A 23,684-nucleotide genomic window follows, 5' to 3' on the forward strand; every position below is an offset into this window, starting at 1 on the left:
CAAGCACGGTGGATAAACGTGAGGGTGAAATGCCCCACACACAGAAGGTAAAGACACAAAAAGTGACCTGTGTAGTGTGACCTGGACGGGGTGTCCTGTCCTGTGTGTATCAGAGGTGGCACTCAGGGCGACTTTCTGCACCACTGGCTCTGCTGGAGGGAAGCAGGAGCTGCCTCCACATTCTCACCTGGAGGGTGAAGACTCACTGCACTCGCCTGGGCAGGAATCTCACACGTGACTTTCTCGGGGCTGGGTGTCATCTGGGGGTGACTTGCTGGTAACCACCTTCCTGCCATTTGCGAATGATTTGCAGTGTCGCTTTAAGTAAGTAGCATCCCCAGTGTGTTATTTCTGATGTAGCCGAGCTTAGTAAGGGGGGCCTTTTCCCCACAGACCACGGTGCAAGCCCCAGACCTCACCGACAACACCCACGTCCCCAGGCGGGCTTTTCCTTGACTCTTTTTACCAGAAGGATCTGGGTGCTTTCTAGAGTTTCTTTTCTTGTGGTAATAAGAACATAACAAAATTGATCATTTTAATGATTTTCAAGTGTCCAGCTCAGTGGCAGTATCTTCACATGTTGTACAACCGTCAGCACCACCCAGCTCTGGAACTTTTCTGAGTCCCACTGTGGGGAAAACCTGAGGACAAGTGAGTCCCTGCAGGGCCGTCTTGAGTCCACATGAGCTCTCACTGTCCTGAGACGCTGCCCTGGGAGAAAAAGGTGCTCGGTTGCCTGTAAGATGGGATATTACACAATCTGATAGTTATGGATGGAAACAACATGTTCTTCCCCTCAGAAGTACAGCAGCTGCCAGTCCTTTGCTTTGGATGAGTCTCCAAGACAGATTTGGAGTGAGGCCAACCTGGATTTAGACCCCTGCACCATCAATCCTTGGTGTGTGGCTCTGAGCCTCAGTCTTCTCATCTGAACACCAGGGCTCGTAGTTCCTTCCTCGCAGAGTTGCCGGAAGACGGCATGAGATGGCGTCAGCACGGTACCCGCGGTGACGCTTGGTTCAGTGAGTGGCTCTGTCCCCGCAGGTCTCCAGGTGGTCCTGAATTCCATCATCAAGGCCATGGTCCCCCTGCTGCACATCGCCCTGCTCGTGCTGTTTGTCATCATCATCTATGCCATCATCGGCCTGGAGCTCTTCATGGGGAAGATGCACAAGACCTGCTACAACCAGGAGGGCATAGCAGGTAAGAGGGGCAGGCAGCCGTGCTCCCAAGGCCCTGGCCTCTGTCACTCCCGGCACCTTTCCTTTCCCGCTGCTGGCTACACCAGCATGACCAGCAGAGCCCGGGGAAGGTCCCGTTCACTCAGACGCCCACTGGGCGTGTTTAAGTGAGAGGCAGAGAGACCCATATCCTTTTTTTCTCAGTTCCAATTTTTGTTTTAATCTGTTAAACCGGCCTAACGCAAACTTCGTTCAGCACTTTTCAATAAGCTACACAATTTGAGAAATATTTGAATAACTTAGATCCTATCTTTCATCAATCTGCCACTTTTCAAGCCCACCCTGAGTGTTTTAAGAATCAGAGCTGACCTGGGAACGTCAGTCTCTGCTCCTTCCACGTTTCAGTGTGGCTGGCCGTCGGGTGCCCTTTCAGGGGGGCTGCTCAGCCCTGAGCAATAGGCTCTCCCAGCACCACTCTAAGATCTTTCTACCTTCATGGTGCTGATTCCAGATCCTCTGTAATTATTGTTTCTGTTTCTCCATTCACAGGCAGATGCCCCTGAGCCCCTATTCCAGGTGGGGGAGGAGGACAGGTGGGAATCACCCCCTTGCCAGGAGCCAAACTTCCTCCCTTCAAGGAGAAGGCTTAGTTCTACCCCATGACTCCCAGTCCCTTCCTTTTTGAGCCTTCTCGCTTCACGTTCCTTCCATAAATCAATATATTTAACAGCAGTGCTGGTTCATTAGGCACTTCCCTGCGTGGCACTGGAATTTTGGCTTGCAGGATATGCTGCAAGCTGCTGCTAAAGCTACTGACATCGCAGCTTGGCCTTTTAAAGAAACATTTAAACAGAAATTGACAAGGCTTTTAAACAGACAGATAAAGCAGCTTAACACAAAGAACTTGTTGAAAAAATATCCCCCGCCCCAAAGGGGCTAGCCATGTTAAATGTATGTGATTTTTTTTCACACAGCAAGATCCATCATCTTAGTTTTTGGCATCTTGGTGGAGAAAGGGGAGCATCATCTGCCGGGAACAGTGAAGGATACCTAATTTTCTCCATCGACACTGCCCCTCATTCCCACTCAGTCCCAGCATTCAGTTAAATGGGACCTCTCGCTTCGCTGGGGTGAGGAGGGATAGTCCTTCCAAACAACAGGGGGTGAAATTCGTAGAGAAATCAAAATAGAATACTTTCTATGTATAATCTAGTATGACTGGATGGATTAACTGCATATTTGAGGGGATTTCTAGTTTATTTCCACATAGCCGCCGTCCTAAAAACAAAACAAAAAACCACACACGCAGAACGTATACTCCTATAGACACAGAATCACACCAATGTTTTCACTTTTTGGATAGAAGTCTGTTTAACAGGAGACTGTTTTTTCACTCTAGAGAGAATTTCCAAATTACTTGGGTCATAATCATATAAAATAAACTATCCTGTTTTCAAAAATAGAATCCTTGTTAAATTGGAAAAAGGAGATCTTGCCTGTAGCTAAAATTCTGAGATTTTCAGCCTTGCTTAAAGAAATGCCAAACCATAGGTGAATAATATTTTCCCCTTTAATTAAAATCCTTCCTTTTATTCAGGTTGATTTGTAGCTAGCTCAGGACCAATAAATTTATTGACTTATGTGGCCCTGTGAGAGCTCGTTTTAAGACTCCTTAAGAACTGACTGTGGTATGTCTAAAGTTGATGCGGTTGTATTGAAATTATCAATGACCATTTGACTCGAACTCCTCAGGAAGTCATAGACATGTGGAGTCTCAAAGATTCCCCGTCAGTTCAGCAGTGATGATGGTGAGGCTCTCACCAGCAAAATGGGGGAGAGTGAAATGGTGGAATTCAGCCGTCGAGCTGAAGATGGCGGCCCTGCTGTGCAATCAGATGTCTGTGCACCACAGAGCTAAGGAGAGGGGCTCCAACACTGCAGGCGGTTTCCATCATCCTAACGAGAAAGCAGCCCAAGTGTGTTTTCTGCCGGTCGTGGGCTCTTGCAAGGGCCTGTGGGAATAAGTGGCCCTGAATTCTGGTTGGAAGTCCAGGGCTTTGTTACCAGGCCTCAGTGACCCTGGAGAGTCAGAAAATGGTGGGCATGGCAGACAAAGAAAGCATGGCACAGGGAGGGAGCCGTCCTCAAGGTCAGAGCCCCAGGGCCCAGTGAAGAGGTCACGCCAAGTACTGAACCTGTCATGGACTCCTCTTCTCTTAGGACAAAGATAAGACTTGGCCTCCCCAATTGGAATGACCAATTTAGGATCACATTGTCCATCCTTGATAGTAAACAGGACCAGGAAAAGTGCCTGAGAGGTTGCCTCCTACCAAGAGACTCATCAGATGGTTGATGTGATGGGTTTATCTTTGCCTGCAAGTTCAGAAGAGAAGTAGGCTCCCATCACGGAAATGGCCATGAGCCAAGGGGGCCAGGACAACAACAGAAGTGCTCCAGAGAGAAGAGCCCTACCAGGCTCCATGAGAAGGTGGCCTCCCTCATTCACCTGAACCAGAGTCCCTGCTGGGAAGAGGGGCCCAGGACACAGCTGCAAAAGCCTGTCCTCTCAAATACTCTGCAATCAAGAGCTTGCTGTCCCTTCGTTCCCAAACCTGCCATCTGATCACAAGCCAGGACCCACTCTGTCACTCTTAGCACAACATGATGCTGCTGCCATCAAGCCCTTGTCCACCCACATAGTCGGCAGTGCAGACAAGGAAGGAAAATGTGCAAGAACCCAGACATATCTGTGCAGCCGTGGAGAAGACCAAATACTTGCAGGCTTTGAAACCAACCCCTAAGTGTTTTGGAGAGTTTTATATAAACTTTGGAATGGGTGGTTCAAATTTTTTCTTTCTTTTTTTTTTTTTTTTCTTAATTTCAGACTTTGGGTTGAATTACCCTATTTTCTGCAAATTTAGATTACACAAAAGTGCTTTGTGAGCCCTCGTAATTTTTGATGAGATTTACATCAAATTATTTTATAGTCCAATATTATTTCACAGACTGTGAATTTTATATATCTCTAGATTTCAAAATACATTATATTTTGATCCATGTTTCCAACAAAATCCACAAAGAAAGTTATGGAATTGTTCAGGTGAACCATATTCTGCCTCTAGACTGCCCTTCCAGGCAACAGCCCCTGGTGAAGATGGTCTCAGAAGACGCAGCGTTTCCCTAATCCCGGGGACATCTGCACGGCGCCTTCTCAGCTCCTCAACAGACACATCACCATATGCCGATACCTTTTGTTTCTGGTTGTCCCATCTGTTTGATGGTGTGCTGAGCCAGGTCACTCTGAATAGCTTCCCAAGCACAGTAATTACCCCTGAGACTGGCACAGAATTGGTTGGCTAAAACCTAGAAATGAAATCATCTTCATTCTATTCAGTCCTTAAAGTTGAGTTTTAAAAAAGTAATTGATTTCTGTCTTCAGTGATTTCTCCTTGGAATCACTAACTGGAGCTCTCCCAGGATTTCGTGTTTTTGTTGATATTAACTGCGTTTCTAAAATCTCTCCTAATCTTCACCTCCATTATTTTACCGAAAACTTAATTTGGACTTTCCAGAATGACTCTACCTCTCTTCATGTCTGTCTTAAAATACAGAACTTGCATTGCTTTGTTTCCTTCTCCCACCTCATGTTCCCACTTTCCTCCCCAGGACTTCATGACTCTGCAAAAGAAAACCAACACATTTTTATGTTTTAAGCAAATTTCTCCTCACCCTAGAGTGTGTGTTGCTAGGACCTGCTGATTTGTGTGTGTTCACATTTTTTCAAGTGTTCGCTTTAGTGCTTTTTATAGATACCTATTTTTACCAGATCATCACTGCTTCTTAATTGTTCTCAAATCTTTTTCATTATTGTTCAAATCAGATTTTAAATAGCGAAATGGCACTAGAGCCTTTAGATAATGTTTCTGAATCTCATCCCTTTCTCTTTTATCAGTGAGACCACTTCCCCTTGATGCCATTTTCTTTTTCACAGATATTCGTAAAATCCCCAGAGACGTTTTTCTTCCTCGAGGACACTCAGAACTCCCTTTGGCAGCCTTCTCCTTTGCCCTCTTTGTGACGTCTCGGGAATTGAGAGTGCAGGGAATGCTGTCGGGTGAGCGGTCCCAATGTAAAGATAAACTGCATCTTTATTCTGCGAAAAAGCAAAACATGAGAAAAAGATGCAAGAGCTTCCCCTTCACTTTTTCACCATCTCTCTTTGTCCCGTCTCTCCTATCATTCCAGCACTTTTATCACAGCGACTGAACACGTCTCTCTAGGAAGCTATGACTAGAATGGGTGAGAACCCAACAGAATTAATGATCTACTTGGCTCTTGGTTTTCCGGTCTCTCAACTCTCAAATTTTTAGGTGCTCATTATCCACTTTTTCATGTATTATTTAGGCTTAGGGTTTACATTTTAGTCTCCCTCTTTTTTGTAGTGTCACATCCAAATCTCTAAAGATTTCACATTTTAAAAAGTCATAAAAAGTTGTAGTCAGAGGACTGCTTATTTCAGCTGCGTTAATGGAGCCCTCCTGGGAGCTAGACCCTGAAAGAAGGAAATGGTGTGGATACTGTCTCTCTAACAGTTCAGGGACCAGCAGTGCAGACCTTTGCACCTTGATCAACAAACACAGGACTCACGTACAACTTTAAGCACTGGCCCAAGAATAAGCCAGGAAGCAGCATTATTCATAATAGCCCAAACCTGGACACAATCCAGACGTCCATCAGCTGGTGAACGGATAAACATACAATGAAATACACTGCTCAGCAATAAAGAGGAACAGAGCCTACTGATATATGCAACAGCACGGATGCAGCTCAAAACGTTATGCTAAGTGAAAGAAGATGGACATAAAAAGCCTCATAGTGTGTGATTCCATTTATATGAAATTTCTAGAGGAGGCAAAGCAATGGAGGCAGAAAGCAGATCAGGTTGCCAGGGACTGGGGATGGGAGCAAGGATTGACTGCAAACCGGCGAGGGGGGTTTCGGGGAGTAATGGCCGTGATTGTGGTTATGGCTGCATGACTATGTAAAAATTTACTAAAAATAATTAAGCTGTACAGTTACACTGATAAATTCTGAGGCATGTAACTTGTAAGTCAATAAAGCTGATGGGGTCAGTGGGAGAGAAAGAGAGGAGAGGAGAAGAAGGAGGAGGAAGAGAAGGAGAAGGAGGAAAATGAGCAGGAGGAGGAAATGAAATTGGCAGAGAACAAGGAGGAGGAGGAGGCCACAAAGATGACCACGCAGGTGCTGATGACAATGAAGAGGAGGAGGAGGAGGAGGAAGAGGAGCTGCCACTGCTGCTGGGAAGACACAATCAGGCATATGTTTTCAAGTAGACTATATTCTCCTAAAAATTATCTCTTACTTAAGGATTAATATTTCTCGTCTGGTCTTCCTCTTGGGAGTGAACAGTTTCAAATTTAAAGCCACCAACTGAGAATCAGCCCACCGGCCAGTCATCTTCAATGCGGAGCCTAATGTAGGCAAAGTAATCACACTTATGATTGTTTTGATACATGAAACCAGAGAACAATCCTGGGTGATCTGTTGTCTCTAAATGAAGAACTATAAGCAATTTCTCTCGCTCTCTCTCTCTCTCTCTCTCTCTCTCAGCGTATTTTCATTGTTATAGGCAATCGTTTATTTGTTGGAACTGGGGTCTCTTCTGTCTGTTATTGTCATTACTTTGTCTAAGGACAGGACAATGTCCTTGATTTCACGAACTTTTGTGAATTCCACACCATTACCTTCCATAGCCAGCACCAAGACTTTCTCAGTGTTTTCCCGTAATCGAAATTCTTAGATCAGTCAGGTCTTGTTTAAATTTACCAGCAATCTCCACACTCAAAATATCAGTCACATCTTCATTCATTAATTTGCCGGGAGCTATTTCCCGCACGTGGCATTAGTCCAACTGCTGCCTTTAGCCACAGACACTGTACTCTACTATTTCCCGACCAAGCCGCGTCCGTACTGAGGAAGCACGCTCCCTGTTACTCACTGCCGCTCTGTCTTGGTTAGAGGTCAGAAAATGATTCTTCTCTTCTGAAAGGTATTCATGCTGCAGAGCAAAGGGCAGAGCTGCCAAGTCCCACATGACATGCATGAAATACAGTCAGTAGTGTGTACTAATGAAAACAGCCGCAGGCGATCCCTCTGCGCAGCAGTCAGAGTCCGTTTTCCGTCTTTCACCTAAATAAGGCTTCACTGTAAAGTGACTTGCATCCCTGGCAATGTTTTATCCTCTAATACGTGATGGACCCAGGTAGTTAGAAAGCATTATTGGATGGGATCGGTTATGTGAAGGAGTGTTTGCATCAGTGTTGTCCTTACCCTAAATTCTGGTATTCCAATACAAGTGTCTGTAGAACTCTACCACCAAAAAAAGAAAATACAGACTTCCTAATCGCTTTCTGGGTCAGTTTCCACTTGCAGTGGTGGCATCATCATTATTTTTTGATTGGCCATTTGATTATGATGCTGACATGTTACAACAGAATGGGCAATAGAAATCAGTTACTGAGATTAAAATACAGCTTTTACAACAGTGAGTGAAAAGGACTGACCTTCTAAATTAACGGCAGCCTAAACGGAATGCCTACTTTCTTATGTTGCTTGATTCACATCTGGGGGACATGATTTAAGCGTGTCTTGCACTGTTGTTGCCATGGTTGCTTTGCCCATCCCATCAACCTCATCCTGTCACTTTTCTCTCTGACTTTTTTCTCTGCCCACATCTCTGCCCCGCTGCTGCTCCCGTCTCCTGTCTTCTTCTGGCCATTTGAGATGTTCCAGCAGAAGATGACCCTTCCCCTTGTGCGCTGGAAACAGGCCATGGGCGGCAGTGCCAGAACGGCACGGTGTGCAAGCCCGGCTGGGATGGTCCCAAGCACGGCATCACCAACTTTGACAACTTTGCCTTCGCCATGCTCACGGTGTTCCAGTGCATCACCATGGAGGGCTGGACGGACGTGCTGTACTGGGTATGTAGCATGAGTGGGCAGTCAGAGGGTGGGGGCACAGAGGCCGTGAGCCCTTCCCTGACACCTCCCTTTCTCCTCCTCCCCATGCTCTTGGGGTCACATACACATCTTGATACAATGGTTGATGAAGAGCATCTTTGATTTCTTCCAGGTCTTGCCTGAGAAACAAGGCATGAGCTTTTCACCCTCACGAGTCCCCTCCCCAACCCGCTGGCCTTAGGGAAAGGTCGTTTTTTCAGTGTGTCCCACCACAGTGCAAACCCCTGGTGTGCAGGCATGGATGAGCTGGCCAAGCTGGCACAAGGGTTCCGTTCAACTCCTCCTCCCATGCGGAGTTCCTTCTGCCCTCATCCTTTTCTTGCTTCTTTCCTCAAAAGGGAGCTAGAAGGCAGAATTATGAATTCTTTGGGCTGAAGAGAAAAAGTCAGTCCTGATCTTCTAAAAAGAAATTATATAAAGGAACCATTTTTATTGAACTGTGAAGCATTGTGACATGCTATTCAATTTTTACTCTTTATTTTAATCTTACCTTAACATATTAGAATAGTCCATCAGACAAATGCATTGGCAGCATTTTTACCATTCCCAGAACATGCTGCTGGTCATGTGATGCCTATTTAGAAATACGCTTTTTAAAAAATGTTTATTTTACTTTCAGTTCTGGGATACATGTGCAGAACGTGCAGATTTGCTACGTAGGTATACATGCAACATGGTGGTTTGTTGTACCCATCCACCCATCGTCTATTAAACCCCACATGCATTAGTTAGAGAAATAGCATTCTCAAGAGCCCCCCAGTCAATAGTAAATCTTCATTTACCTTAAAGTTGCCCCTTTTATTATCCAGTAGCCAACACTACTTTGCTGCACTTCCAGCCTCTGAAGTGCCAGATTTTTGTACAGCCTACCCCACAGGCAAACCCACACTCCGTCTTTGAGCTGTCTCGATTCTGGCAAAGTCCGTTATTAGGAAAAACTCCAGAAAATATATTCTTCATCGTGTCTCCAACTTCAGCGTGAGAAATGACTTGCCAGAGTCCAGCGCTGTCCTCCAGAATTTGGGTGAATAAAAAGCATACTGCCAGTCTTACAAATACCATCTCCTTCAGAGTTTTGCAAATAGGCAAATGTATTTGGCCATCGTGAAAACAATCTAAGAGCCTACTCAGGGAACACGTCTACAAACCAAAGCAGGGAAGAGTGAGAGGGGAGCAAATGCTTCCCGTTGAGCAGAGCTGCCAGATCAAAAGGAAATCATGCCAAGAGAGGCATCGACTTCTTCCTGAATCGGAAGGAAGAGTTTTGTAACCGTACAGAGATGTGGTGCACAGTATTCTGTCATGTGACTTCGTTAAAAACACCATGTCCTATTGATTCGAAATCCCTCTTTCTCAGTTTTTATGTGATAGTCAACATGCCAACACCCAGTGTTGCTATGACATGCGTCCCTCTCTCTGTAAGTGATGGCTTGAAACTTGCCCGAGGACCTGGTACCCAGCAAACATTTCCTGAGTGTCCTTGCATGCCAGGGGTGCTTCTAGGCTCTGAGGATTCAGTCGTAAATAAGATCCAGTCCAGTTCAATTAGCTCAGTCTAGGAAGCCAACTAAATTCTAAAGCGGATAATGGCAATATGGCTGCACCCGTGCCGCGGCAAAGCTGCCGCGTTGTGATGCTTTCAAAACGAAGACAAAGGTCAGATCCCCTCTGCCTCAAGCTAAAGTGGAACATTGGAAAACATATTTGAGATTCATGCTCAATAAGAACTTGGTTTTGAATAATTTGTAAGACAGAGAGAAGGAGTTGAACTTATTACACTTAGGCAAATTTATTTTGTTTAGCAAAGCAGACCAAATTCCCAAGTGGCCCTAACTGGTCCTTCTTCCTCGGGTGGGTCCCTCTGACCAGCCAAGGACAGAAACATCCTTATCCTTCTGCCAATAGGCAGTTTCTGCCTACAGCCCATAGAATAAATGATTGTGTGGGACTGTGCTGTGGGGCCTCATCCCATAAACTTCAGACCCATGCCTTCCATGGCATCAAACTGAAGGCAGGTGGCAGTGGAGGGTGGGTGGAGGGTAGGAATAGATATGATTGCCTTTGCTGATGTATTTTTGTGTTCTTCCTTCACCACTCCCTTCTTCTCCCCCACCACAAGTCATTGATGCCCCACCAGCCAGATGTGACCCAAAGAAATACTGTCATAATGACAGCCGGAGCGGGGAAGCAGAAGCAGCAACAACTGCAACCACCAATTTTCAGCAGCTGTGTTGTGCCTTCTCCCCTGGGGTGCGTGTGATAGAGCTCAGGCTGGGAATGGAAAAAGTGTCAGAGGTGAAGAAACAATCCCAGGCTCATGGGACATGCCTCTCTCTGATTTTCCCAGCACCTTCCCAAAATGGCCATGTTGTGTGTGTGTGCATTTGTATGTGTGTGTGCACCTGCATGTGTGTATACACACATGTGCACATACACACACCTAAAACTGAAACGTGGGTATTCATGATAGAAGCCCTGCCTAGCCCAGTGCTCCTGCTTTCAGTTTCTCTAATTGCTTTGACCTTTCTATGGCTGTTTCTTCCTTCTTCCTCCCTCTCCCTCTTCCTTTCTCTCCAGTGTCCCTCCTCCTTAGCCTCTAGGCCAGTATCTCCAAAGCACAGACTCTCAAATCTCAAAATATTTTAGCATCAAACATAGAGCTTTGTCAATATAAAAATACCCAAACCTCCCTCAGAGCCATTGAATTAGAAGCTCTAAAGTCAGGGCCCCAGTCTCTGCATTTTGAAAAAGCTCTCCAGGTGATTCTGATTTCCAGGCTGGAGTTTGAAAACGCTGGAGATCTAACCTGTTGAACCTCATGGTGCTGGTATGATGCTGCTGACTTTGAACCCTTCTAGGGGGATAGTTTCCACAGGGGGGAGGGGGAAGTAAGGCCTTTCACTCAGAAGAATGAATTGTCCTTCAAGCACAAAGGGCAAGTCTAAAGGACTTGAGAAGGAGCAACCAAGATTTTCAAGTGTAGTAATGCATGGAAACCCCAGAGCTCCATTCATTCTAAATCACCAAACAGCTGGAAAAGAGTAAGTCACTAAAGCATCAAAGAAGCGACTGGTCAGCCGCTGGATATGGCCTGAGATAGAAGGGACCAGGGAAGGCACCTAGCAGATGGCAGCTCTTGCTTCCTGTTGTGGATGATACTGTCTCTTTCTCTTTTCCTCTCACATCCGTTATTGCATTCCATTGTTACGATTTTAAAGAGTGGACTAAAAATACAATCAGACTTGGTCAAGTAATACTTGAACATTGCTTCAGCTATGAAAGCCTTTGGCCATGCATTGCGCTGAGGCTCCAACAAGCCGAGCAATTTGCTGAAAACATTTCTTTTCTACCTACTATTCTGTTTGAGGAGTGTGCAGATGACAGAGTAAAGAAGGGTGGACACCGGGGATTTGGAAACTAAACAAAACTTGGGTTTGGGGTATAGTTTCCTTAGGAAATTACTTCTTCGGTCAAAGACTCATCCTTTACTCACAGAATGTCCAAGCTTCTTAAAAACAGATGGGCAGGTGGGGGGAGTGTGATCAGATAAAAAGCACTGGCCTTCCTCAGAAGCAGTGAAGCACCAAGGAGGGAAGAACCTAATTGTATAACATTACCATTGGTTTCCATTCTTAGTTTCACATGTTTTGTTTTTTCCAAAAATCTAAACATCCCTAGGCTTTTGCACATCATTCAAGGCTGCTTGTCTCCCATGGTCTACGCATGTGCCATCTCAAGGATGCAAGAGGCTGCTGGGTCAACCTCCTTTGCAGGACCTTGTCTATGGGATTCGTAGGCATACTCTGAGAATTCCGGTTGGTCTGAAACTCTGAGCATGACCTCTTACACATTGTGGGCAATCACAATCAGGTAACAGAAACATCCGTCAATTAAACATCTTTTCAGTGCTGACTTTGTGTTCAGCACTTGAAATGAGCCCCCTGCTCATGGGAAACAGAATGACATGGTGGATGGTCTGGGGTTTGGGACACACGCAGAAGGTTGCAGGTGAGAACTGTAGCGGGGGGCAGCAGCTAGACTAGGCGTCACACCAGAGGACGTGTTTCTAGCTTTTCAGGAATCTCGATGCCTGAATAATTCATCAGGAGCATTCTGTTGACTTCTGTCCACCCCATGCCCTTCTGGGACCCCCAAGAACGTGGCACACTGTGAACCACAGTAAAGAGCCTCTGACCCACGTCATCCTGGGTTCATGCCCCTCCCCATCCTGTTGGGGCCACCCTCTTCCTGACGCCACCAATTGCCCCCTGCATTAGTTTCTCCGTGATCAGTTCTTCAACTGATGTTTTTCCACAAGTTAAAAATTAAACTTAAAAATAAGGGTGTAAAAAAATACTTAATGAGAAATCATATAAAAGAAAGATTTTTTTTTTTTTTAGAGTCACAAATAGTGTGTTCTCTAGTACCTGGGATTTGTTTTGGTTCAGCCAACAGGAGATCCTTGGAACAAAAATCTAATCAGTTAACTTTTCATAAGTCACTTGTCAACTCCCCCCTTCATCTTGCCATCCCACTATGTGTCTAGATGTGCGCAGAACGTATTTCTACTAAATTCACACACACACACACACACACACACACACACACACACGACAGCTATTAGTCTCTGGTCTTGGTGCTGCTGAAATATCCCTTGTTTATGACAAAGACCTTTTGCATCCAAGCAGGTTGAATTTGGGTGTTTTACCCTATTTTTGTCTACTCCATCTTCACAAAGCCACCTCTTTCACTACAGAATATAGAGTTGCTGAAGATTTCATAAAAGGTAGAGCTGAATTCTATGATGACCTAAGAGTCATTCTAAGTGAGGAGCTGAGAAACCCTCAAGTAACCCAGAAACAGTGTCCAGGGCTCTTTCTCAGGTATCGGAGTAGAGACTATGTTAGGGCCTCTGTGGTCCCTGACTCTTCGCCTGACTCTGGGCTACCCCCAGAGTGCACCTGTTGCCTGAGATGGAGAATCCCTGATCTAAACAGTAAACTGGCTGTTCAGAAGCATATCAAGGAAGAGAGTCAGCATCTCTCAAAGCCATTCGTTAATTACTGGGTTTCATTTTATTTATTTTCCTGGTATTACATGAGTCCTTATGATTCTGTGATTTAATTTAGCAAACATTTATTGAGCATTTACTCTTTCCTGGATGAGGGATGCGGGAGCACAGAGAAGAATAAGGCCTGCCCAGGCAGTTCAGGTCTAACTAAAGAGGTGCAGGACATGCAGAGGAACACAACTGAGCTGTGTGAGGCAGTACCCTCTGTGGGAGCAGGATAGCCCTGAGGGGCACAGAGCACTCCAGGACCAAGTGGGGCTTTGCTGGACCAGGAGAGAAGGCTCTTCTGCCTGGGGAAAGCAAGCTTTGTCTCAGTTTGGGAGGCTGCAGAGACCTGGATTTTAGGTTCTCTCAACATCACTATGGCAGTGAGCCAGTTGTCCCCTGCACAGGTCTTCACACTGGGGCCAACTATTGTCTACGACGGCTCCCAACCTCCCACATGTCAGCACCTGAGTCCATCTGAGTCCAGGGAGTTTTAAATACATGGAGGAGCTTATTTTTTTGGCTTGCCTTAGTGCTAGGAGCTTGTTTTCTTCCCCCGTGTAAACTAAGCGTTTACCTGGGCTCTGAGGCACTCCTGGGTTTTCAGCACACAGTAAGCAGGTGCAGGGGTGGGGAGGATCCAGGCAAAGCTTGTTCCACAACTTCCTGCTCACTCAGTGCTCCATGAGGTAGCTGCCCGTGTCCCAGCAAGCAAGGTGACATAGGTTATGAAAGCCGCAGGTTGATGGAGCTATTGCCCTGAGCTGACTGGTGTTCACTGGCAGCAGCAGATCCTGTGCCCCAGTGACGCTCTGTGTAAAGGACCTTGGCTTTCAGAGATTTACACCTCCTGCCTTTCCATGGCAGGTGTCAGCCTCTCTCTCGACATTTGCTGAAACGATTCAGTGTTTTTGGATCCACAGTGCCTGTGCCAAGAACCTTACAGGAAAGGTACACACAGCTTGAGAACCCATGGAAGTCTGCTAGGCAGGAGAGTGGCCTTGAGGAGATGGGCTAGGGAAGCTTATTCCCCTATTTGTCTTTTTGGGGAAAGAGAAAAAGCGAACTTGAGGGTTTAAATCTGGGGTTCCCTTCAAGGAATTAGATGCTGGTTTCCGAAGGGTCTTTGGTAGTAGTTTTCATTCAATGCCCCTCCCTTTTTAGTGAGGCTGTTTTGGCCAAGGCAGGGGCTGTCCTGCCAGTACTTGGGCCTGGAGGCACTCAAGGCTACAGACAATGAACTGACTTTCCTTCGGAAAGTCAGGAGACCCGAGGAACATGGCCTAATGGCTCTAGAAGACCTGTCCTTTATTTCACCTCTAAATAAGGGTGTCAGCAATCTGGGTCACTTTTTTATAAAAAATCTGACTTTATTCTTTGTCTTCTTAATAGCTCTATTTCAGCTGCTTTAGGACATCAATCTCATGACTCCAGGCGTCGCCCTACTTCAGAGCCACCCAGCTTTGTGTGCTCTCTACTCAGCCAGCCCCCCAAAGTAGGTGGCCCAGAATAAAGAGGAGAAAGTAAAAGGGAAACAAAAGGAGAACTTTCCTTTCAGACCAGAGCCAGGCAGGTCAGAGAATCACCTTCTGTGGCGGCCGAGCATTGCTCACCCAGGCGGTGGGGTTCTGAGGACCACACTGGCCTCATCCATCTCCATGTCTTTTCTGTCCTCCTGCCTCCTGCCTTCCCCTGCTGTTCCCCATCTCGAAGCTCTAAAAAACCAGCCCACAGCCCAGGAGGGACCAAAGCAGAAGTGTGGGACGGCAAGGGGGACACATGGGTTTCCTCTTATGGCCCTGGCTGTCTGTGGGGCTATGACCTTGAGGTCTGTAGCCCCCGCTTTGAAGTCCTTCATATGCTGGAAGCCTCTCACCTTGTGTGTGGCACAGAGGAAAGGATTTCCAGACTAAGCTCGGGCCCTAGGAAATCTCCAAGGCTCGTGGGTTTGTGTGGCCTCCAAGACTGCATTTTCATGAGGTTAAATGTTCACAAAATGTAAGGGGTGTGAGGAACCAGTGAGGAAAGATTTCATTTTGAGGAAGTTGCCTGGGCGCCATCAAGCCCAACTCCCACTTGCCATCTGCCCAGGCTCCAGAGGCAGCTTTGGGAGGGGAACCGTGGTGAGCACGCTGTGGCCTCCTGGAACTGGCTGCTCCCACGTGTCCTGAAGAAGGTGGGGTCTATTATCCAGAGAGGAACAAGGGGAGCTTGCCAAGAACAGACCTCCTCTGCCGCTCCCCATCCCCTGAAGCACACTTGGGGAAAGCTCCTCTGGGGTTGAACAGAACAGGCCAGTCGTTTGGAGTGGGTCCCTACCACGGGGTCCTGCACCGGCTTCGGGGTGCCCGTGTGCCCTCGAGACTGTCTGCAGGATGCTGTGTGTGTGCAGTGTGCATTACTTCTGGTGGGAGTCCATAGTTCTTAAAAGCTTTTCCTGACCACCCCACCCTTTCAAAAAAGTAAAGCAGTAGTCATTTACAGGAAAAGAATGGGACTGCTTCTGACTCTCCTTAGCAGGATTTACTCTGAGAGAGGAAAAGCTACAAGGACACCCACAGGCTCCCCATGACCTTGGATCCAGGTTTCCCTCTTCCTCGGCAGGTGCCTGGGACTCCCATTCCAGGGCTGTCTCAACCCCATTGCTCTCGCTGTAGCAGAGAGTCCAATACACAACAGAATCCTTACACAGGGAGGTGCTCAGTAAATACTTGTTGAACAAATGTGGACTCTGATGTGACCGCTGCTAAGAATAATCAAAGAATGACCTCACAGTTCCCATGGTCAAATGGGACCTGCAGCCCACAGCCCATCATGGCCAGCAAGGCTGTCGGTGTGGTCTGTGGTCAGGCAGCTCTTGGGGCTCTCCTGCCTTTCTCTCCCTAATCTCGTGTCACCAGTCCCACCCCATCCTCTATTGGCTCGGGTTTGTTTTTCTTCTCCTGGTGATGAAGTCTGGCGTGGTTTCCTTTGCACTCTTGGTTCAGACAGTTACCTTCTGGCTACAGGAAAGCTCCCAGGCTCCCTGGGATGGGGACAGGGTCTGAGACACAAGGACCTTTCACCCTGCCTCTCCTAACAACTGCTGTTTTGCTGGGTATTTTAGTGGTTCAGCCACTGGGAGAATCCTCCATCCTGCAGCCAGATGGCTTTACAGCCATAGGCTCTGTTTTTAACAATTGCCAACTTCTGCAAACCTCCGTTGCTATCATAGGACCACATGGACCCTGGGGCTTCCTTCCTGCCCTTTGTCTCCATTGCCTTCAGTGGCTGTGCAGTGCAAGGTTGACACAGGCCTGCTGAGCCTGGCCCTTGCCCCGCTCAGCCTCACACAGCCGCTCTTCCACTGGTGGAAGCCTTCTGGGACCCTGCACGCTTCCTCCTGCAGTTGCAGCTGCCAGCCTGCACTGTAGCTGCCTGGTCATTTCCTGTCTCCCCTCTAGCAAGGATTTTGTGTTTCCAGCACAGTGCCTAGCACATATCAAGTTCACTCATTCACTCAAAGAGCATTAGCTGAGGACCTAGCATGTGCAAGGCACGCTTGTAGGCACCTGGGGTAGACCCGTGAACAAAGCAGGCCAAAACCACCTGTCCTCGGGGAGCTCACATTCTAGCATGGAAGACAAGCAGCAAATAATAAACGTAATAAAAAGGTAATGATACCAAGTGGGAAGCGCTCTGGGAAAGCAGACCAGACGCGGGAACATGAGCACGCTCAGTAAACCCACGTTCGATTGAATTTCGCAACAGCACGGCCAAGTGGGCACATGCTGGGCATCTTCTCTCCCCATGAACACGGGGGTCCCTCAGAGACCCCCAGATGCGATGTTTGCACTATGCACAATGACTACGTTGGGTGAATTTTCCTAACCAAAATTTAGTAATATCAGATACATATGAACGGATCCGTAAAGAACATACTGGGATGTCACACTTCATACCAGTCAACTAGCTAGGTGTCTCGGTACTTCTCAGTCTTCTGTTCCCTGCATGCAGAGAACATATTTATCCAGCGTACTTAGGCAAATGCAAGCGGCTGCTGAAGCTGCGAAGCCCAAGGGCTGAGGGCATTAATATCCCACCTGCCTGAACTCCTTTGAGACCCCTGGGTGGAAACCGTGGGGTGGTTATCTAACTTGAGTACAGCCTAGAATCACCTGGGGAGGTTAATAGGCAGACTGTGGGCCACTCTGAGACCTTGGGGCCGTGGGGCAGGAATCTGCTTTGTTAATAACTCTCCCAGATGTTTCTAATGCTGGTGGTCCTCGGACCACACTTGGAGGAACATTGCTATGCAACCTTGTGGAGGTACATGATGAGCCACAACACTTGTGTTGTTGCATTTGAAGTTTGAAGCTATAGAGAGAACAGTGTGGTCAGTGGTGCTCAGGCGTGCCTCAGAATCACCTGCAGGGCCTGTCAAAATGCGGGTTGCTGGGCCTCCCCCACAGTGTCAGGGTGAGGTCTAGGTATATGCATTTCTGAACGGGTTCCCGGATGACGCTGAGGCTGTTCATCCATGGGCCACACTTTGAGATCCATTGATGTGACTCATTCAGGATGCCTGTGTGCCTTGGAAGTCTGGGTTTCTATGAGCTAATCACAAGGACAAAGTGGGGTTCATTTTTAGGAAGCCAGAACTTAACCCTGTGTAGTCAGAAAGCATCAGGAGAGAGAGATTTGGGAAACTAAATCAGAATAAATTTCCTCTGATGGAAGCATAGCTCTGCAATGTATCTGCACATCCCCCCTCCAGCCAGTGGTGAGCTAATAAATGTTTAAGCATCTCTTAGAGATAGCGGGTACAGAGGGCTGATTTATTGCTTGCCTATCTCTGTGGTGTAAATACTCCCACCACGGTCAGTTTCAAGCCACTAGTGTGGTCGCTGCACTCGGAGCTGGGAAGAGATGTGCACGGTGAGCTCCCCACAGCCCCCAGGAGCCAGCTCCAGCGCACCACTGCCTCCGGCTGCTGTAAGGGTTTGTGACCTTTCAGGGTGTTAGTTACAGTCAGTTCCCACATTAAGGACCATATCCATCTAAGCTGTGGTTGCAGTCACAGGACCTTCCTCTGAATACATAAACCGAAATGATTGCCTCTCCCAGCCGGTGGCCCGCAGTATGTGTGAAGCACTGGGGTTTGGCCTCTAACTTCTGGGCTTGGCCCATGGTCCAGGTGGCAAGCCCTCGAGGAAGGTTATCTTTCCTCACACCTCCTCTGAGGTTTTGGTTCTCCAGGCCTGTCAGTTGAGGAGCTGACGCACTTCATACACCAAGGTCAGGGGCCTCCCGGGGCAATGAAAGGCTTATGTCCACGCAAACCCAAGTGAGCTAAAACCAGCTGAAGAAGTTAATTTTTGCGATGACCCATTTTCCCAGACAAGTGAATAGAAAACATTGGAGAAATGTTTCATTTTCAGAAAATAAAACCACAGAGAGATAGAGTGATTCCTCTTGAGGCAGAGCCGGCCGAGGTCCCCTTCGGTCACGGGAGGTCCTTTGAACATGGGTGATGCCCGGGTAACATGGGTATCCTGGGGCACATGAACAAAGCCCATGTTCAGCCCCGTCTATCTCCTCCCGATCTGCTCACACCTGCTGCCTGCCTCTTTGCTGTAACCCAATTCTGCTGCTTCTTTCCTAACTTTCCTTCGTCTTTCCAGATGCAGGACGCTATGGGCTATGAGTTACCCTGGGTGTATTTTGTCAGTCTGGTCATCTTTGGATCCTTTTTCGTTCTAAATCTGGTTCTCGGTGTGTTGAGCGGGTAAGCTGACCGTTTCTATGTCCTCTCCACAACGCAGCCGAGCAAGGTCTCAGGTTCCACTCCATACATGCCCAGGGTCCTCAGGGACGGGACCCTGACAGGCCCAGGAAAACCACAACAAAGTCTCCGTTCAACCACAAATTCTGACCCATTGGCCAGGCAGGCTGTTTGGCCTCTGATTTGCACCTAGAGGGTCCCCGGGTCCCGGCACTGCGTGGGTCAGTGTCCCGGGAGCCGGGGACCGGCACTGGCCGTGCTCGGTTGCTGAGTGTGCCTCACTAACTATCATTCCGTTCTTCCAGGTCAATGATGCCGTAGGAAGGGACTGGCCCTGGATCTATTTTGTTACACTAATCATCATAGGGTCATTTTTTGTACTTAACTTGGTTCTCGGTGTGCTTAGCGGGTAAGCAGGACCAAGGAAAAAGGTCTTGATTTTTCCATTTATTTTTATTTATTCTTTCTGCTATTCCTGGCTGTGTTCTTCTTCTGGCTCTGATGAACCTGGGATAAGGGGTCACCACAGGAGCCTTGAAGTGGATGTCCTTGTCCTGGCTGGGTAAAGGGTCAGATGGGCCACTGGTCTCGGTGGTGGACAGTGGAGGAGAGCTGGCTTCACCACAAAAACTGGGTCCAGCCAGCCCCTCCCAGCCTCAGGCAGCTGTCCAGGCAGGCAGGGCCCTTCTCCTTGTGCCTTCATGGCCTCTGGTGAACAGGCCTGGGTAAGAAGAGACTGGTTTAAAACATAAAGACAGACTCAACATCTAATTCTCTTCCGTTTTAATTCATAGACTGAGCAGTCTATCTCTGACTTTCCTTTTCTGAACGGAAAGGAACCTTAACTGTTTGAAGTCATAGATTATTTAAGAATAGAAGAGATAGGGTACACTTTCTTCTAACTTTAGTCGGCTGCAAGTATCACATCTACCTAATTTCAGCCCTTGCTCACATGAAATTAGAAGTGGTAGAAGTAGCTGGGCATGGTGGTGCACACCTGTAGTCCCAGCTACTCAGATGGCCGAGGCGGGGGGATCACTTGAGCCCAGGAGTTCAAGGCCATGGTGAGCTATGATCATGCCACTGCACTGCAGCCTGGGCAACATAGCGAGAGCGCATGGTAGAAGTAGCATGTGGTTGGAAGGTCAAGGAGCTTTTCATCATGGAAACGCCTGAGATATTTCCTCAGCCCACTTTCTTCTTCAGAAGTCCACACCAGCCATGCCAAGGCCTAACACCTAAATGCTCCTGGTGACCGGCTCATGGGTGACCACTCTGCTGCCTTTGCCACTTGGGGGAGGGGGTTAATCTACTTCTACTCTGCTTGAGACTGGTCAGCTGCTTTGCAGTCTTTCCTGAATATCTAGAGAGGTTAATGCTGGGAGAAATTTAGGTATAAAGAGAAAGATTGCTCCCCACTTTTCCCCAGTGCATAAGCTGGGAACAGCTACTCCCAGCTCCTACAGCTGCCCTAATGCAGTGCGGAGCAGTGGGCTTGGCCTTCAGAGCTGCATAGAGGAAACAGTCTCCTCCCAGCCCTTCCGCCTCCCATGGACAATGGCCCGATAGAGACCTTGATGACAAAATGCCTTTTTCCAAGGTGAGGCCACACAGGAGACTAGTGCCTTCCATCAGGGATATCAGTGATGAGCAGAACAACGTAAGTCTCGGATTCATTGCCTGGAAGGCAGAGAGGTTTTTGGTGTCATGTTCAAACACAAGAAAATGCCCCTGTGTTTATTTGTGAATCTCCAAGGAAAGGATTGAAAACATCAACCTCATCACCCTGAATCAAAGCAGAAATTGAGGCATCCCAGCTCTGCCCTGGCTGGGTGCATAATGTTGGGTGGTTTGACCTTTTTAAATCTTAGATTCCCCATCTGAAAAAGGGAAGATGATAATTCCGGTGCATAGGTGGCTGTGATGATAGGATAAGATCATTTTCAGAATACTTAACACAGTGGTATATAGTAAGGGCCCAATAATGGTGCTATCATTACAATGGTTATTATTTACTTGGTGCCTGTTATAACTGGAATTACAGAATCATCAAATGTTAGAAATGCTTTTCCTCGTAAAGATGAGGAACGTGAGCCCAGAGATGTTAAGCGACTTGTACAACGTCACTTCCCTGGTAAGCAGCAGAACCAGAGCCAGCACTCAGGCACCGCCTCCCATGAGCTCTACGATGAATGAGCTTGAACTGCAACACAAGCCACAGCTCATGACTTTTAAATGAATGTAACTTCACTTTCTTCCCCTGGAGATTGGGAACCAAATCTGAGCAAGTAACCCCCCCGCCAAGAGCCTGAAGTGGAGAATGAGGGCTGGACCCTGAGGGTCCTCCCTGAGCAGAGCGTCTGTCCACAGTCACTCTTGGGCCCCCAGAGGAGTAATCTTCCTGGTGGAATCAAAGCAGTGAAGTCAAGTGACAGAAGCTGCTGATGTTGGAGAAAAAGCCACTTCGAAGGCCATATCTTGGCTGACTCAGCCTAAATGTGCTAGAGTGTGTTTAGACACCTCACCCCAAACCTGAAGCTTAGTAATACTCAAAAATCTTGGTTGACTCAGAACAAGAACATTAAGGCTATTTGACCTCTGAACTTAGGAGTCTTTGAGTCTATATGCTGGTCTTTCCTGGAGACCTTCCCCAACCTTTCTTTCCTGACCCGTTCTGAGAGCTGCCATCTGCTCCTTGCAGCTCCCGAATCACTGATAGAGCATCTGCCAAGGCTTCCTTGGCCAAGGGTCTGCTCTGAAGAGCAAAGAGGCGTGTATGGGTGAGCACCTCCCCTTTCTGGTTTAAGGAGGCCTTTCCTTATGTGTCAAGGGCTGGCCATTCTGAATTGGTTCCCCCCCGCCCCATGCAGTGCCAAAGCTGGAATCAGGCTTCTGTTGACTGACCACTCAGAGGCAACGGTTTCCAGTCAGTCTTGATTAGCCAGGACCGTAGAATAGTCACCCACTTACTGGGTGCAGATGTAGTCGACCATGCAGTCAAACGCCCACTTATTCATCAGACTTCTGATTAAGCTACACTTCCAGAAGCATTCAAAAAGGTCTCACAGCTCCATGAAGTTGACTGTCACAGTGACAGCATTAACAGTCCCTAGCATTCTCTGTGTCAGGCTCTGTGCTCGGCGTTTTTGCTAGATTCACTCAGTTAATGCCCATGGCAACTCAGTGAGCTGGGGTTATTCCTGTGTCCATTCTACAGAGAAGGAAAGTGAGGCTTAGTAGCCGAAATGACCTCAATTCCAGCAAGTGAAAAATACAGGATGCAGAGCGGAGCCCAAGCAATGTGAATCCATGGCCTCTATTCCTGACCTCTGTGGTGTACTCTCCCCAAATCCATGGGACGGGTCCATCCCATGCTTTTAAATGGCAGGCGAGAAGTGGAGAGGGGAAGAGCAGAAGCTGCAGTAGGAAGGGTGAGAGGAGTGAGCGGGCAGGCACAGAAGCAATCAGCACAGGCTGCGGGAAACAGCCAGCAGGCACACAGAATCCCAGCAGGAAGCTGCAAAGGCAACCACCCAGAGGCCTGCAGCAGGGCAGGGCTGTTTAGCAGAGGGACAGGCAGCCCTGCAGATCTTCATGGCCCTTGAAAGAGAGCGAAGCCACTAACTGAATAGCACTGCAGTCTTGGAGCCTTCTGGGACTGGGAGGAGTGTGAAACCCTACATTCCAACAATTAAGGATAATAGGATTTTATAGCCCAGCGCAGTAACTCATCCTCATAAATCATGTCCTTCAGTCACTAAGGAAAGATTGAATGGTGCTTGGTATGTTCTGCTCGTGAAGGTAGAGAAGATGACTCCATAAAGCTTCCATTTAAAGTGTGGAAATTCAGGGCTGTGCATGGCGGCTCATGTCTATAATCCCAGCGTTGGGAGGCTGAGGCAAGAGAATCATGTGAAGCTAGGAGTTTGAGATCATCTTGGGCAACATAGTGAGACCCCTTCTCTCTAAACAAAAAAATTTTTTTAATTAGCTGGGCGTGGTGGCAGCACCTGTAGTCCCAGGTATTCAGGAGGCTGAGGCGGGAGGATCACTTGAGTCCAGGAGTTTGAGGCTGCCGTGAGCCATAGTCGTGCCACTGTACTCCAGCCTGGGTGACAGAGTGAGACCCTGTCTCTAAAAGTAAAAAAGAAAAAAATGTTTTAACGGAAATTCAGACTTTGGCCCTGAGAGGGTGAGACCTCTTCTATCTGGAGCATGCACACATCCAGAGCACCTATTTCTGATGAGGCCAGATAGAGTCAATATAAAGAATAGAATAATTAAAGGATTTTTTCTAAATACTTCATTATCTGATGGTCCTCACATTAACCCTATGGGAGACATAGGGCTGGTGCTTGTATAGATAATAATCCGATTATGATTACTTCCCCTCAGAAAGCCCAATCTCCAGCCGACTAGAGTAAAGTCTACAACAGTGATGATGAGATTCTTGAAATTGCCCTTGAAGCTGTAATGAGGTGGAAGCCTCTGGACTCGGGACTCCGGTTACTTCTTGTTTTTAAGCGATTGCAAACAGAGGGCTTGGGAAGTGCGCCTCCGGTTGGCAAGAGGCCCACGATTTCTTACATAGGTAGTCATCCCATCCCTTTTCCACTGGGAGTTGGGCGTGTCTTATCCCCAAA

The 23,684-nt window shown here is 47.6% G+C and overlaps 1 protein-coding gene across 6 annotated transcripts in view; it reads left to right on the plus strand.

The window, feature by feature from the left end:
- Nucleotides 1-23,684, plus strand: part of CACNA1C (calcium voltage-gated channel subunit alpha1 C) — a 250,474-nt gene that overhangs the window by 41,122 nt on the left and 185,668 nt on the right. For 5 of the 6 annotated variants that reach the window (XM_050747023.1, XM_050747020.1, XM_050747019.1 and 2 more), the window contains 3 exons: nucleotides 1,045-1,203; nucleotides 7,986-8,182; nucleotides 18,941-19,044. In XM_050747023.1, the coding sequence (XP_050602980.1) occupies nucleotides 1,080-1,203; nucleotides 7,986-8,182; nucleotides 18,941-19,044 (425 nt within the window). In that variant the 5' untranslated portion in view covers nucleotides 1,045-1,079. The remainder of the gene's footprint in view (nucleotides 1-1,044; nucleotides 1,204-7,985; nucleotides 8,183-18,940; nucleotides 19,045-23,684) is intronic. The other variant, XM_050747018.1, reaches the window with a different exon arrangement.

The sequence above is a fragment of the Macaca thibetana genome, chromosome 11, assembly GCF_024542745.1.
Source record: "Macaca thibetana thibetana isolate TM-01 chromosome 11, ASM2454274v1, whole genome shotgun sequence".
NCBI classification, from domain to species: domain Eukaryota; kingdom Metazoa; phylum Chordata; class Mammalia; order Primates; family Cercopithecidae; genus Macaca; species Macaca thibetana.